This window comes from Centruroides sculpturatus, unplaced genomic scaffold (genome assembly GCF_000671375.1).
Source record: "Centruroides sculpturatus isolate CEXI.00-Female unplaced genomic scaffold, Cexi_2.0 scaffold1259, whole genome shotgun sequence".
NCBI lineage: Eukaryota > Metazoa > Arthropoda > Arachnida > Scorpiones > Buthidae > Centruroides > Centruroides sculpturatus.
Genome location: NW_019385521.1, coordinates 207956 through 223421, shown reverse-complemented (window position 1 = coordinate 223421; position 15466 = coordinate 207956). Strand labels below are relative to the sequence as shown.

Here is a 15466-nt window from a genome sequence, read left to right as displayed (position 1 = left end):
GATTAATTTTCACGTTAATTAAAAGTTCACAAAGTTATCAAACTGACGTTTTATGTCTTTCGAATCACGTGGACCGACATTCGATATACTTTCAACATTCGAATTTTTACCTTTTCTAATGGACTTTTGAAACTAACCATCAATGTTTTGGTAGTTAAACTTTTTATTATTTGCAAAAGTACAGTATTTCTTTAAGCATTAAATAACTTGGAAAACACGTTTTGTAACGTATAAAAGTGTTTATAATTTTATTTGAAAGTAGAAAGTAAAAACAAAAATAAAACTTCTTCGACTTTCTTAACACTCAATAATTTTAAATTATACCTGAAGATAAAATTTAAGCAATAATAAAGCTTTAAAGGGGTAATTTCGTCGAATTACGGTAAAAATTTCCATTAAAAAACACTAAGCTCGAAGTTAAAATTGCGTTTGGAGTCATCTGTTTTAAGTTATTATTAAAAAATAACTTTTATATTATTAATTATTATAGAAAGGGGGGAAAAACTCGGCTTTAATCTGTAAATATTAATTCTATTTTTATAGGCTTGAAAATCTGAATAAACAAGGAAAAATTATTAAATATTTTGAGTTTATACGTTTTTATCATACAACTAAATACTTTTCAACTATAATTATGTTAAATAATAAGGTTTTAAGAGTGTTGAAGTGATAAAATAAATTGTAAACTATTTTTATTTTTATTTATTTTTTTATTTTTTAATTTGGCAGGACAGTTTGTCCTTACTCACGCAGATGAAAGATAAGACAATTCTAAGGCGGGGTCGACCTTTTATTTGAAGCGAGCCTTCTCGTCCGCCTTCAAATGTAAAACAGTCTGTTGTATTCCTCTAGCGGTAGCAGCACAATTAAAAAACAATTTACAATTTTTAAAATTTGGCCAGGACAATTTAATTTATTTGTTTCTTTATTACAAACTGTAAACTTGTTTACAAACACAGGCGATCCTCTGTTAAATATAGAAAAAAAACAGTTTACTCTTTAAAAATAACTCCTGTCAGCGGTTTCTTTGTTAAAAATTGAAAATTGTACAGTGTATTCTTTCATTTTTTTTAATCTATAATATTAAAAGAACAGCAGCTTACACGTGTAACTAACGNAAAGGTTACTTCGAATACCATAATATCTTCATCTAAAAGGTAATGTAAAAGTTCGCAATAATGCTTACTTTGTAGAAACTTTGTAGCGGGCGTAAAATTAGATGAAGTATTGCCGAAACGTGGAAAACTGTCTTACTTCCAAACAAAGAGAGCGATTCAGACGTTCTCTCGTCCGGTGGTCCCTTTTGAGGTAGACATTTAGTTTCCCAAATAACAGCTAGATAAAAGCGCGTTAACCGCGAAAAAACAGACGTCCCCGTCTTACCCCATGGCCCCATCTTGCACCACTTTTCGCTATTATTATTATTATTATTTTAAATCACACACCATTCTAGAGTAAAATTTACAAAAATTTTCATGAAAATCTGGCATTTTTGGAGAGTTTTCCACTTTAAAGACCTAAATTTTCTGTGGCGTTTTCTGCAAAATTTACATAATTTTTGCATCTAAGATTAATATTACAAAATTCACACTTTAAATGGAGAGATAATGGGGGCCTTGTGTATCTCCAGCAAGGTCGGACTTATTGACGATTTTACTCGTTATTAGCATTTGTAATTTTTTTATAAAACCCGTCCCTACCCTCAAAATTGATCATTTTGTATTTTATAATAGTTAAAAATATTTAAAAAATTTTAATAATAAAATGTAATAGCAGACGGCTCCACCAAATCCAAGACGAGTTGCTTAACTTTTCCGGCAAAAGATAAAAATTCGTGGCATCAAATTTTATATTATTAATTATTATAAAATGGCGAAAAGATGAATTTTGAGAGTATAGACGATTTTTATAATACATTTTAAATGCTAATAACACGACACGTCACCCCCATAATCTCCCCATCACCTTGATCTTCAAACACGAAAATTTAACAGCATGTATGCCCTTAATACACAAACTTCCCTGCAAAATTTCAAAAATTTTCGCCCAAGGACATGTGAGTTATTAAGCTTCAAAGTGGGCGAACAAAATCGTGGGCCCCACACTTACCCGCTANTCTCTGTTATATTCTCAAGTAAACAATACATACAAGTACAGTACAGTATTTTCTGAGGAAACACTCGTACTTATTTTTTTTAACCCCATTCCCGATAACCCGGCATTTTCACAAACTCGGCTACCCTTCGGTCCACATTAGGCCGAGTTTTCGAGGTTCTACTGTATTATTAATTATTATAAAATGGCGAAAAGATAAATTTTTAGAGTATAGACGATTTTTATAATACATTTTAAATGCTAATAACACGACACGTCACCCCCATAATCTCCCCATCACCTTGATCTTCAAACACGAAAATTTAACAGCATGTATGCCCTTAATACACAAACTTCCCTGCAAAATTTCAAAAATTTTCGCCCAAGGACATGTGAGTTATTAAGCTTCAAAGTGGGCGAACAAAATCGTGGGCCCCACACTTACCCGCTAACACTACCATCCGTACAGGAAAAACTNTGACTTCTAGAAATTATGCAAATTAAAATCAAAAAATATCGATGGGAAGAGGTAAATGTAGAAAATTAGGAAATTTTTAAATACTTTCCATAATTTTATCCTTCTCTCTCTCTTTTTTTTTCTCCTTCTTCTTCTAAAGAACGAACAAAAGTTTATTAAAAAGGTAAAGATTTAATTGAAAGGCGAGTTGTTAAAGTGTCAGATACACTTGGTTGACTTAACAATGCCGAAAGAGGTTAGGAATGCGTATGTATCTTCCTAGCATTAAATGCAGTTTGTTAGATATGACTTTTCCCCATTGGAACACATTGCTTGTCAATCCGTACCAACTGAAACGAAACGTCATTTCCTTTTGCATAGTTCAGTAAACTTTTTTGAATGGGACATGAAAGCCATGCAAAAGTATTCTATAGGCAATCACGCAATCAAGAAACACAGTTATAATGCCAACCGTACACATACTATACATCTGGTAGGTAGTTTAAACATCATTATATACAACTTTAACAGTACCTTTGACATATATATATGTATGATATATTTTATTCGGGTTGTTTGATTTAAAAAAATATATATATATAGTTATTTTCATAAGAGAATATCGATAAGAATTATATATATATTTAAAAAAAATACATCTCTTAATAAGATCTTCTATAGAGAAGGCTACGAAATTACTTATAAATTTTGTTTGAATTATCATTTTAAAAAGGTTCCGTAACAGTAACCGCCGATTCGTGTCTTCCAACAGAATATATTAACAAATGTCTTAATAAACTGATTTAAATATGAAAAAAACTTCTCTAAAGCAATCTAAAACATACCTTTCTTTAACGGTAATGCATTATGCATGGTTTATATAAATTTTTATTAATCAAGTCATTAATATTTAAATATTAAAAAAAATTTTTCTTTAGTCAGAGAAGTTAACTTTTTATTAACTTTGATCTCTCTCTCTCTCTCTCTCTTCCTGGTGTTATTATTATTATATTTTCTTTTTAATTTGTAAATTTTAAAAACTAGCGAGCGGTTTTTATGAATTCGTTTCTAAATTATTCAAACAATTACGTTTAATTTTAATTAAGTAATAAATATATAAAAATTCTATGTTAATATTTAATTTTTTTAAGAATGTAATTTTGTTTATATATATGAGGAAACGAATACGTATATATAGGTTAGTGGATTCTTAATTATAAAAGAGACGAAGGGAGAAAAAAAACAAAACAAATTTAGCCAGTTTGAAGGAGGATTTAGTTTAAAGGTTATGCATATTTAAAGTTTTATAGCTATGATTCAACTTGCTTGCTTAAGATTACAGGTTTTTTTTTCCTATATTAGGCCTTTCTGTTTTAGTCAGATTATAGGGTTTATAGGCCTTTCTATTTTACTCAGATTATAGGTCTTTCTTACTAAGGTTAATAGGCCTTTATGCGTTTTAGAATTTCTTTTTCCTAACTATAATTATAGTTCTTTTCTACTATACTTATATACCATTTTTTCCTTACTGTTGTTTTCTTATATTCTTATACATTACAGATCCTTCTAATAAACTTTATATATTTAGATCCTCATCCTTTATTTATACAAAATCTTTTCATTGTATAAAGTGAACAACCACAACCAGGAAAAAACTTTAAAGGAAAGTTTAAACTTACCTGAATTTCGATAAATTAAAATAAATAAAACAGACGAAACGAGGAAGATATAATAAATTTATTTGAACAAAAATAGACGTAAAAAAATGAGAAGGAAAATTATTTAATAAGCAACATATGTCTTAAATATAGTTAAATTTATATGAAAACTCACCTCTTACGTATGGAATGGAAGCAGAAGGGTCCGAGTCGATATCCAAAAAAAAAAAAAAAAAAACTCTTCATAAAGAAGGCATCATTTATGGTTACACTGAAAAATTGTGCTGTTCTATAGTTATATAATACAATTAAAATAAATAAAACAGCGAGTCAAGTAAATTGTCGAAAGAAAGCAAATTTGCATAATCGAAGATTGAAGAAATCGTTATATTTTAATTTGTTTTTTTATTTTTTTGTTCATAGCGTGTTATGAATAAATACTAATTATCTAAATTTTCCGGTAAATAGATGCAAAACAGCATATATAAAATTACCAAAATAAATTACCATATATAATTTTAAAATATTTTAAAATAAATTACCATATAAATTTTAAAATATTTACATTATTTAAAAGGTTTTTAAGAAGAATTATGTAAACATATCTACAATAAACATGTTTTACGTAATAGAATAAAGTACAAATATAGGAAATTTTACATATAATTATGTACATTTCGGAAAAATAATATAAAATTTTAAATACAGTAGACCCCCTATAACGCGTAGATACGTTCCACGTTATACGAATTTCACGTTGTAGGAATCCTTAAATACATGAGCCAATCGCAGTCCGACACGTGTGAAGTTTACGAACTACGGCTGTTTGAAAGGTTTTCTTCCATAAAATTAATCGATTCTAGACTAATTCGACTCAATATTTCCAAAATACGTATAATTTCTTGGGAATAATCCGTATAAATTATGCTATAAACAGAAAAATGTAGGATTACTTTTCGAGTGTGCACCGTTCGACGTCGCCATTGCTTAAGCTTGTTTTCGTCGCGGAGTAGCGCACCAAACGACTGCCGCGATTTCTGATAAGTTATTTTTCTGCGAAAAATTCGTTGACCTTTGGAGACATCATTGATATAAATAATTTTTATGGCCGTTGAATAAGAAGTGTTTTTTCACAAGAAATGTATAAAATTACAGTACTGTATTAGACTTACGGTACCTAATTTACATGCTGTACAAACGATAGTAAACTCAACTTACTCGCCTAAACTCTCCGTAGCGTGGCGCTGGACGGCGGAAAGTATATACAGTAGAGCATCGGTGATCCGACCCCCGATTAACCGTCACCTCAGTTAACCGACCGCGTTCTAGTCGGCAAATTCAAATGTCCGCTAGTAATGTGGCGCTACAATATTTGGCTATGTCTTGGCCACTTTAATATTATTTTTACATGTTTTAGCTGGCAGCAATGGCTCGACCATGAAAGGGAGCCAGTATTTAAACGAGGCTTAATTTTCTAATTTTTAACGATACAATAGTGACAATTATTATTTAAAAAAAATTTTTGTTAGGCTTAACATTGATGAAAATTCAACACGAAATAGGTTAATAGCGATATACTAATATACTAATTACATGGGATATAATAATATACTACACTAATAATGGGTTTTTTCATACTTTTCGGTTATCCGACTTTTCAATTATCCGTCCAACCGCAGTCCCCAATTGAGTCGGATAATCGATGCTCTACTGTATATAATTATAATAAAGTTAAAATAAATTAAGTTAATATATAATTATATATACAGTACCTAATTTATATATAATACTGTACAGACGATAGTAAACTCAACTTACTCGCCTAAACTCTCTGTAGCGTGTAAGTAGTTCGGCTGCTTGTCTACTATTGATCCAGATTCGACCAATCCTGTCGCGACACGAGTCGGCGACGACGTTTTACGAGTTCCTTTTAGCGTCTTTATACGAATACTGTCGCAATTTTTTCGCCACGTTATAGGAATCTCCGTTATAGGAACCCGCGTTATAGAGGGGTCTACTGTAATAAAAATTTCTCTACGAAACACTCTAAAAGAATTTGAAGATTTCTCTTCGTCCTCAATACCAATTTTGCTGATTCTCGATAATGACAAATTAGTAATTAATTGTAATTAAATGCAATAATTTGGTTTGTGTATCATTAATCCTGCATTAAAATAAATACAAGAAAGTTACAGGTTATATGGACCGAATGCCAAAATTAAAAGCCGCCATTTTGGTTCCATTGAGTATAATTTGCAATTGTTCGAAAGATAACGATTGCCGAAAGAAAACTTGGCCCTTTATGAGACCCCACAACATTTTCGCTGTGGTGTTTCATAAAGGTTGCATTTTTACGAAACCGTCATCTTTAGCACGAAAGAAAACTCGTCCAATCCGCACGGTGGGTATTCAATTTTCCGCTTCATATTGACTTCATCAGCATTCTCCTCTAGCACTTACAGGTGCTAGAGGAGAATGCTGATGAAGTCAGTATGAAGCGAAAATTTGAAGGGGTACGATTCATAAAAAAAATGCCACATATCCGCGTCACGCTAGTTGATCGCTCTGGATTCGATCCTGGTTCCTCCAGAGAGATATGCCGACGTCTTAATAACATTACTATGAGCGAAACCTAACGGAAAAGGCTTAAGACTTTGCTCGGGGTAAAAAAAATAATTTCTTCTTCCTTGATAAATAATTTTTATTGCTTCAAATGTTAAAATGTATTTTATGGGTAAAGTGTCTCGATCCTAAAACAGCCATTCAAACATCATCAATTTTTAAATCTGGTATTAAATTAATTGAAGAAATAAAGAATACTGTACTTAGATTTGTATCCTCCCACGTATACTTTTAATAAATCATCATTATTCATCATCGATATTCCGAAATCAGTTAGCTTATTGTCCCACTACTTACTAACATAACATCTCCAACATTACTTCAATATATTATAATTAGCAGAGGGTATTTGTTTTTCTTCTTTACAGCGTATAATTATCCATTCGTTTTTTTCATTTCCTTTCTGTTTTAATAATCTGAATTTAAAAAAAAAAAAACAATTTTCTAAAATAAGAAATCGGATGATTGTTAGCTTCTACTAATTACAGTTATCAGTATTTAATTGGTATTTTATAATTTTTTTATCTTTAATTGGATTTTATTTTTTAATATGAATAATAATTATGTTATTAATCACCGTTCTCTTTTCTGCTTCTTTTCTCTTCTCTCTCTGCCTCTTCTCTTTTCTCTCTTTCTCTTATCATGTAGATGTATGGCACCGATAGAAGTAACACTTTACGTGCAATATAATACAGATTTTCATTCAAAATGGCAGAATACCGTGTAAATTGCGTGTTTCCACGAAAAGCCGGATTTACGTATAAGTTGAACAAACTGTAAGACCATGCGCTATGAGGAACCAGCTTGTATTCTCGAACACAGTTTATACGTACTGCTCGTTATTATTCTAATGAGTCCTCTATTGTTCAGTGTGGTTTGCCTAATGGATCCACCATTCAATTGTATTTTCGGATAGATTCGCACGATTTAAAACATGCCAAAAAGTATGTTTCTTGATCTTTTATTACCGATATCCTACATGATGCAGAAATACGATTCCTCGCTCCGTGAGTCGCGAACTACCGGTTGACCGAAAATAAAACATTTTAACATAATTTATTGAGGATGTAAAATAGACAAATTAATTTCCTATTCGTGCATCTTGTACAAAACGTTAAAAATTTAGGACAGATCATTAATTTCCGAAAAGCGGAAGAATTAAGACGGATGTGGAACAGTAATTAATTAATACACTAATCAACCTATTTTTCCCATTTAATTATGTAACCAGAGGTTTGAGTGGCTTAATATTTGATAAACTATAAGACAATGTAAATCATTAGCGATTTTCTTAATTTTTTCACGTTTTAAAATGCGAAAATTCAACGTAATCTCTGGATTTTATGATGTATTTTTTCTAAAGAGAGTTTTCCACACTAAGAAATAGGAAATTGTCTAGTCATGTGTTAAATTAGAGCATTACGTCTCGTTTTCTTCGATCTTCTTTCTATTTTAGAATAATTTTCCTCTTTTTTTATCCTGTTTTAATCGAAAATTGTTTTTTCTTGTAGGATTTTTACAAAATTAAAACATTTTTACAAATTTTATTCGTTTGTCACTCGTCTAGATTCACCAAGTAATGAAAGAATCCATAAAAAGTATTGGCAAAATTGTTTGTAGCAAAAAAAAAAAAAAGGTAATTTGTGAAAAGAAGCAATAAAAAAGATTTTTAGAAAGATGTTAACAGCAATAAGACCTTTCTGTATGTCTTCAGCCACTAAAATGTAAATAAATAGGAAGGAATTTGTATTATATGAAGGTATAAAGAGTGATTTTTTCCTATTGTTTTAACAGAAGAAAAGTATGACTATCGGTAAAAAAATGACCCCCAAGATTTCTACATTTTTAGACTTAGCATACCTTGAAACGTCAAGAAATGTAAAAAAAAACCTTCGGAGTTTTTTCTATGTATAAATGTTAGTGTGTGGGGGGAGTACGATTTTGTTCACCCTGTTTGAAGCTTAATAACTCCTGTGCTTTTCGTCGAAAATTTCTGAAATTTTGCAGGATAATTTGTGTATTAGGGAGATCGATATTAAATTTTAAAGTTAAAGGTCGACGGGGTGGAGAGATAATGGGGGTCGTGTGTAGGGTAGGACTTGATGACGATTTTACTCGTTATCAGTATTTACAACTTTTTATAAATCCTCGTCCCTACATCCAAAACTAAACTTTTTCCATTTTATAATAGTNTAAACAAATTTTGTAATTGCAATTTATATAGTTTAAAATATTTACACAGATGTTCATATGTATTTGGGGAAAAAAATTCTGATTTTAAATTAAATCTACTGTTTGGAAAAAATTTTTAGAACTAGAATCAAAACTAATTTTATATCGCTCAATTTTCAAAATGAATTAATCAATGAATAAATTAGAAATGTCTCAACTAAATACAGCATAAAGGTATAAATTATATACAAACATGCACACACACACACACGTGTATAATTTATACCTTTACAAACATTTAAACAATCTGTTCAAACTAATTTTTTTACTCTAGTACGAATGATATTTTATATGAAATCATACCTAATTTTATCCTTCTCTGTTTAAAGGTTTTTGCAAATTGTTCCAGTTCTTCCAAGTCGGTCATTTCTTCAGGACTTGGTTCACAAGACCTGGATTTAACATGATGTGTAACAACAGCCTGAAATCAAAATCAATCTTAGAAAATTTATATTTTCATAAAATCATTAATATATAATCACTCTAGAAATTTTCCCATTATTCTCTTAAATGTAATTCATTAATTGCATATAATAAATTTCATTATTCAAATATAAGTTAAAAACGAATTCATAAATATCAAATAAATCATATTTATTTCTTACAGTTTGACTGTATATTCAAATTAAACATATATATTATACAGATATATATATATATATAACTCAAAAATAAAATAATATTTAACAAATATGATTGAAATGGATTGGCTCTTTCCCATAAAGAACCAGTTGGTATATTTGAGGTTTTTTTTGGGCTCTTATGTACTGATGCCTCAATTCAGTTCATTATAGATGGATCCGACTTGCAATCAGACAGCCATAATGGACAAAAGATAGCAATAATACCTGCATTTGAACTCTCCATGAAAATTTATGAGTTCAGATTAAATTTGAATCAGGATCCCTCAAGGCATTAGGAGAACACATCTTACTGTGCAACCATCTGGTCAACTATCAAAATATGAACAAAAAATTTGTTCATACTTCAATTTTCAAACTATAAATTTGAATGTAATTACTTTTCATTAGACAGGAGACTTTGATTTTNTTAATTTAATATTAGATATAGGTTTACATTATGTAGCAGGCCTAATACCGACAAGTGCCTGGATGGATAATACCACTGGACACTGGTAATTGGTCGTGAGTTCGTGCCTGGCCAACGTGCCGGCCACGTGGAATTTTCCGGAATTTCTTCACTCTTGTAACACCTAGCTAGGGGTCAGTTTTTCATAAGTCCTCGCGGGAGGCATCCCCTTTGTGAATCGCCCACGTGTCGGGTTGCCATATACAAACAAACATTATCTGATAATACAAGGGACCAAGGTTGGACTCATAATAAAAGATTAACTTAAGACAAATACGACACAAAAAGAACAAGTTTTGAGACGAATGACTGGTATTTTTTCTTTTTTACAGCCAATATTATTAGTTACAGTCCAAGTGTATAAAAGTTAAGTTTTTAAACGATGAAAGCGAAAGTGTATATCTGTGGCTTGGAAGATAAAAGGAAAATGCACTCGACATTGGTCCTTATTCTTCTAAGCCATAGTTATTATATATTCTGCATATGGGCACTGCTACACTAAGCTGGGGGCTTAGCCACCTCTTAGCCCACATAAGATGTAAGTGTGACACCGAAATTGATCCAAAGTCTTCAGCAAACTGTCAAACGACAGGGAAAAGATAGAACATTGATTGACTTTATCTTTATCTTTGTCTTTATTTACTCCCGATACCGCCAGAGCATAATCGGGTTAAATACAGAAATATATCAAAGCATAGGTAAATACATACATAATAACAGAGAGATAACGTACAAACAATATGACAATAGAGAAGAAGTATGAACAGATGGTGAGATGACCAATACAAATCAACCGATATGATCCATAACTTGAGAGTAGAATAACATGTACAGTACAGTAGTATAAAATAGACAATACCAATAGTAATAATAAACATTACAAAGATATATGTTGCAGCAGAACAATAATGATATGTATAATAATGTGCAGGGAGCAATTGAAAATAGTGTCCGATGACAGACTTGACCAACTTAATGAATGACGGAGCGTATGTGATACTTATGAATCAATTTCTTGAATGTTTTGTAGGTGTCACTATCCTTCAGAAGGACATGAAGTTCACAAGGCCAATTAATACCCCTGTGGTTAAGAGCAAGGGTAAGCTCATGCCTAGCATTTTCGGTCATTGGACACATGTATATATAGTGCTCAACCCTATCACGGCAATTACAGGTGGTACAGATGTCCGTTGCAGATTTGCCAAACCTCTGTAAGTAGGCCCGGAATCTCCCATTCCCAGTGAAGAATTGGATGGTTTCAAAGTCCGGACTAACCCAGTGGTAAAAAAGGTGGTCGTGAATAGATGGAAAAAAGTTCCTGGCAAGGCCATTGTAGCTATCCTATCTCTGCTGCCAGAGATCCAAGCTGTAGTTCCAATGTTGGAGCTTAAGAAAAGAAGCAGGTAGCACTGAATACTTGAAAGGGCCAGAGGTACTGATTGTTGCAGCCTCCCTGGCAAGTAGATCTGCACGTTCATTACCTAGGACACACTGATGATCTCTCACCCATTCAAGGGAATAGGAGTTCTGAGCACAAGGTATGTGGTTTAGAACCTTCCTAACCAAGGGTGAAGGTTGTTGGGATTCCTAAGTGCGGTGATTACTGAAGCACTATCAGAGAAAATGGTAACTCTACTTCCAGTAAGATTGGCTTCACACCATTGAACAGCCATGTAAATGGCACAGAGTTCTGCCTGGAATATAGAACAGTTAGGATGAAGAGTGCCAGAATTTTGATATATTTCCTCCTCATTGGCAAAAACGACGAAGGCCGAGCCCGTGCCCTCTGCATTCTTTGATCCATCTGTGAAGATTATATAATCAGCAGCAACTGTAAAGGATGTGTCAAACCCACATCTCACTGCTGGATGATGGAGGTTGGTAAACGGTATATCTGTCTCATAGATCCTTCAGCATGGGAGGTAGACTTCATAATGATGTCGTGGTCTTTCCTAATATAATAAGTACAAGCAATGTGCCTCAAATGAAGATCCAGAGGTGTTTTCCTACTGATGACCTGAAGAGAATAATTCGAGACAGTAGAATATGCTCTTGTGAGCCTGAGAAGGTCCCTACGCTGAGCAGATTGAAGACGGCGATAGTTGTGACTGAGAAAGACACCGCTTTCCCAGACAGCTACAGCATATGAGATAATGGGAATGAAGACCGCATTGTAAATACAGTTTGAAGCAGCATAATTAAGCCCCCAGTGTTTTTTTAGCAATCCTTTGTAAGTTATTAAATATAAGAGTAGTTTTATCAGTAATGTGATGGTTGTGGAGACCTCAAGACAGTTTATGCTCCAAGACAACACCAAGAAACCTCAAGTGAGGGACAATGTGAATGGATCGACCCTGCATCTTAATGCATGGAGTGCGAGAGTAAAGATGTGGAGAGTAAGGTTTATTGACTGGAAAAACTGAAAAACCAAAAAAGTCCTTCCTATTCACATATTCAGATTTTTTTCCCATCTTTTTCTTGTCAAGCCCACCAGTGGCCAAGCGGTCTTCGCAGTGTCGTAACTAGGCAGGTGCAACAGGTGCATCCGCACAGAGCCCATTTGAAAGGGGGGTCTAAAATGCATGTATTTGTTTTATTATTTTCCCAAACCTAATTAATTAAGGGGCCTAAATGCAAATTCTTGCATAGGGCACAGGAATGGCTAGTTACGGCACTGGGTCTTCGTACTGTATCCTGAACATTGGGAGTTCGGCCGTGGGTTCGTGCTTCGCTCGGACGGGCTGGCCACGTGGAGTTTTCCGGGTTTTCTCCACGTCTGTAAAGCCTAAATACTGACCAGTTTCCCTTAAAAAGACCTCCCGGAAGGCATCCCCCCTAGGCGATCGCTCAATTATTGCGTTGCCAACTTAACAAACAAACATTTTCTTGTCAAAATATCCGATTATGCTTGCTACATCAAACCGCTATGCCGGAGGGTGGTTGTTTCTAATATAATATAGTAGAGGTCACTGAAGGCCACTCTGAATTATTCTAACTCCTTGGTGTTCTCTATGAAACTTCGTCTTGTTTATGATTTCACGTAGAATTTCTGCCAATAAATGGCGTTTTTTAGAAAGTAGCTAATGCCATCTAACGGCAGAAATTGTATCTGAAGTTTGCCTGAGATCTTTTCACTTGAAGCGTAAAAACCTTTGCCGTTCTGTGTACCTTTGTAAAAATCGTATGCATTTAAAGTCAAAGATCATTAAAGTTGTGCCTGACTTTCGGATAGTTCTGCATTTTAAATGTAAAAAAATATATCTAAACTTCAGTTTCTAGTGTTCACATATTTTCAGTTTTTGTCTTAAGTAAACAACGACTCTTGTATTAGAGATGTGTTTCGTTCTTTTACTTACTTTCGCTGTCATTAAATGTCTACTTTCATGTCTTTCTTACAACTAACATTTATTCTTAATTGTAGTAAAAGAAAACAAAGTACAAAGGAAAGATTGAAAGCTTTTTATATTTTTTCTATATTTTGTGCTGTTGGTACACAATAAAACCTTATATTCTTCTTGTTTAATTTATCCTAACAGCAACAATTCACCATCTTTCTTTAGTATTAAGTAATTAAAGTTTGCAATCTTCTTAACTATGTAGCTCTGTTATTTCTTTATCTATTTTACAAGTGATTTCCTCAGTAGTTTACAAAGCTTCTTTCTCATAATTCCTTCAGTTCTTTGTTTTATCTTATTTTTAGTTTTATTTAAGAACAAACGGATGAAAAAGCGTTATTTTCCTCTTCCTTTAGGGATAGTCAACCCTTGAAGTACACCAATGAAATATTAAAAAAGGGATATTTCTCTCGCCTGTTTTCACATTTCAATGAATCTGAATCTTGCTTTTTTTGTTGGAAGGAAATGTGTTTGTAAGAGAACACTACTTTTCTTCTATTGACCTAAATCAACAACAAAACAGTTCTAATTACATAACTTTAAGAAGAGATGGGTTTAAATACATATTTTTTTTATTAAAACAAAGAGTTTAAGTAAGATTTGTAATTTAACTTCTGATGTTTAATTAAAATTTATGAGAAAGGTTATGTAACCATGGATAAATTAGAAAAATATTTGCTGTTTATGTTCCTTTTTTTTTTTATCTTTTCTTACGTCATTGTTCGGACTTTAAACTTACATTTATTCCATCTTAAAATTCAAATATTAAAGTAGCATATTTTAATTAAAATAAACATATAAGAATGAGAAATGCATGTTATTTTAGAAAACAAAATATACTCTGTAATCAAAAATGGCTATCGGATGATTTCAAAGAGAAGATAAACCTTAGAAACAGAACTTGATAAATAAAACCAACTCTAGTTGATGGAAGTATTAAAACAAAGGAAAAAATAATGTAATGATATCAGTACGATTCTAAGATTCTCTTTATGAAGTTGCTTTTAACTTAGTAAATCGATCGATATTCTTGAAAATGTTCGTACTTGAGGGCAAAACCACTACAATACTTCTATAACAAAGAAATTGAAAACTTGTACACAAATAAATAAATTTTAATGCAAAACTAATCTGACACATACACAAACAAACATAGAATATAATGCAATAAACGAGTACAATATGCCACAATCTAGTTTTTGATAAAACCCATCGAAACACGCGTTGAAGACTTTTAGGATCGTGTTTACCAGAACAGATGCGTAAATTTTTCCAGAATTGCATATATATATATTTTTTTTAATACACATTCTTACAATGTATTTATAGTGTTCTCGGACACATTTATAAAGAGTACAATTAAATTTTTATCTCAGAATAGTATCTGGAATGGATTAAGAGTTAATTCTTTCTGGCTCCTTTATAAAGTAAACTCAGTTTAATGTTTTCCCTTATGAGATAATGGATAAACTAATTTTAATAATGATAAAATTTTTAACAATTTATATAACAAAACGGCTTATTCTCTCCCATCTTCCTTCTTCAACAAATATTTTTCATACAATATGATTTCAATTTCAGTTTTTCCGGTGGCTCTCGAGAATCAAAATTACAAAAAACTCTTATTATTAATTAAAGACAGTCTGCCCAAAAAGGGGCCACCATTTATTTTTCGTGTTCCAGACTTCACATTCACGGCGACAGACCTTTCTTTATAGGCTACATGCCGCCAGAATTTAAAAACAGTCCTTTAAAAAACACAATTACATCCAATTAAAAAAAAACTTTTTAAAAAAGGAACTGGTGTTACACAGACGTCTTGCTTTCCATTCTTCCTATGGGGTGTTTCTGCTTTTATCTACTGGAATGAGCGCTGGAAAATGCAGATTTCGGAAACTTCCCCCTGGTGACGATACATT

General features: G+C 32.2%; 1 protein-coding gene across 1 annotated transcript in view; it reads right to left on the bottom strand.

Moving 5' to 3' along the window:
* Nucleotides 1–9190: 9190 nt before the first annotated feature.
* The window catches only part of LOC111639777 (protein nubbin-like), a 42970-nt gene continuing 36694 nt past the window's right edge, over nucleotides 9191–15466 (bottom strand). The window contains exon 3 of the mRNA XM_023385720.1: nucleotides 9191–9484. Within this exon, the coding sequence (XP_023241488.1) occupies nucleotides 9329–9484 (156 nt within the window). The 3' untranslated portion in view covers nucleotides 9191–9328. The remainder of the gene's footprint in view (nucleotides 9485–15466) is intronic.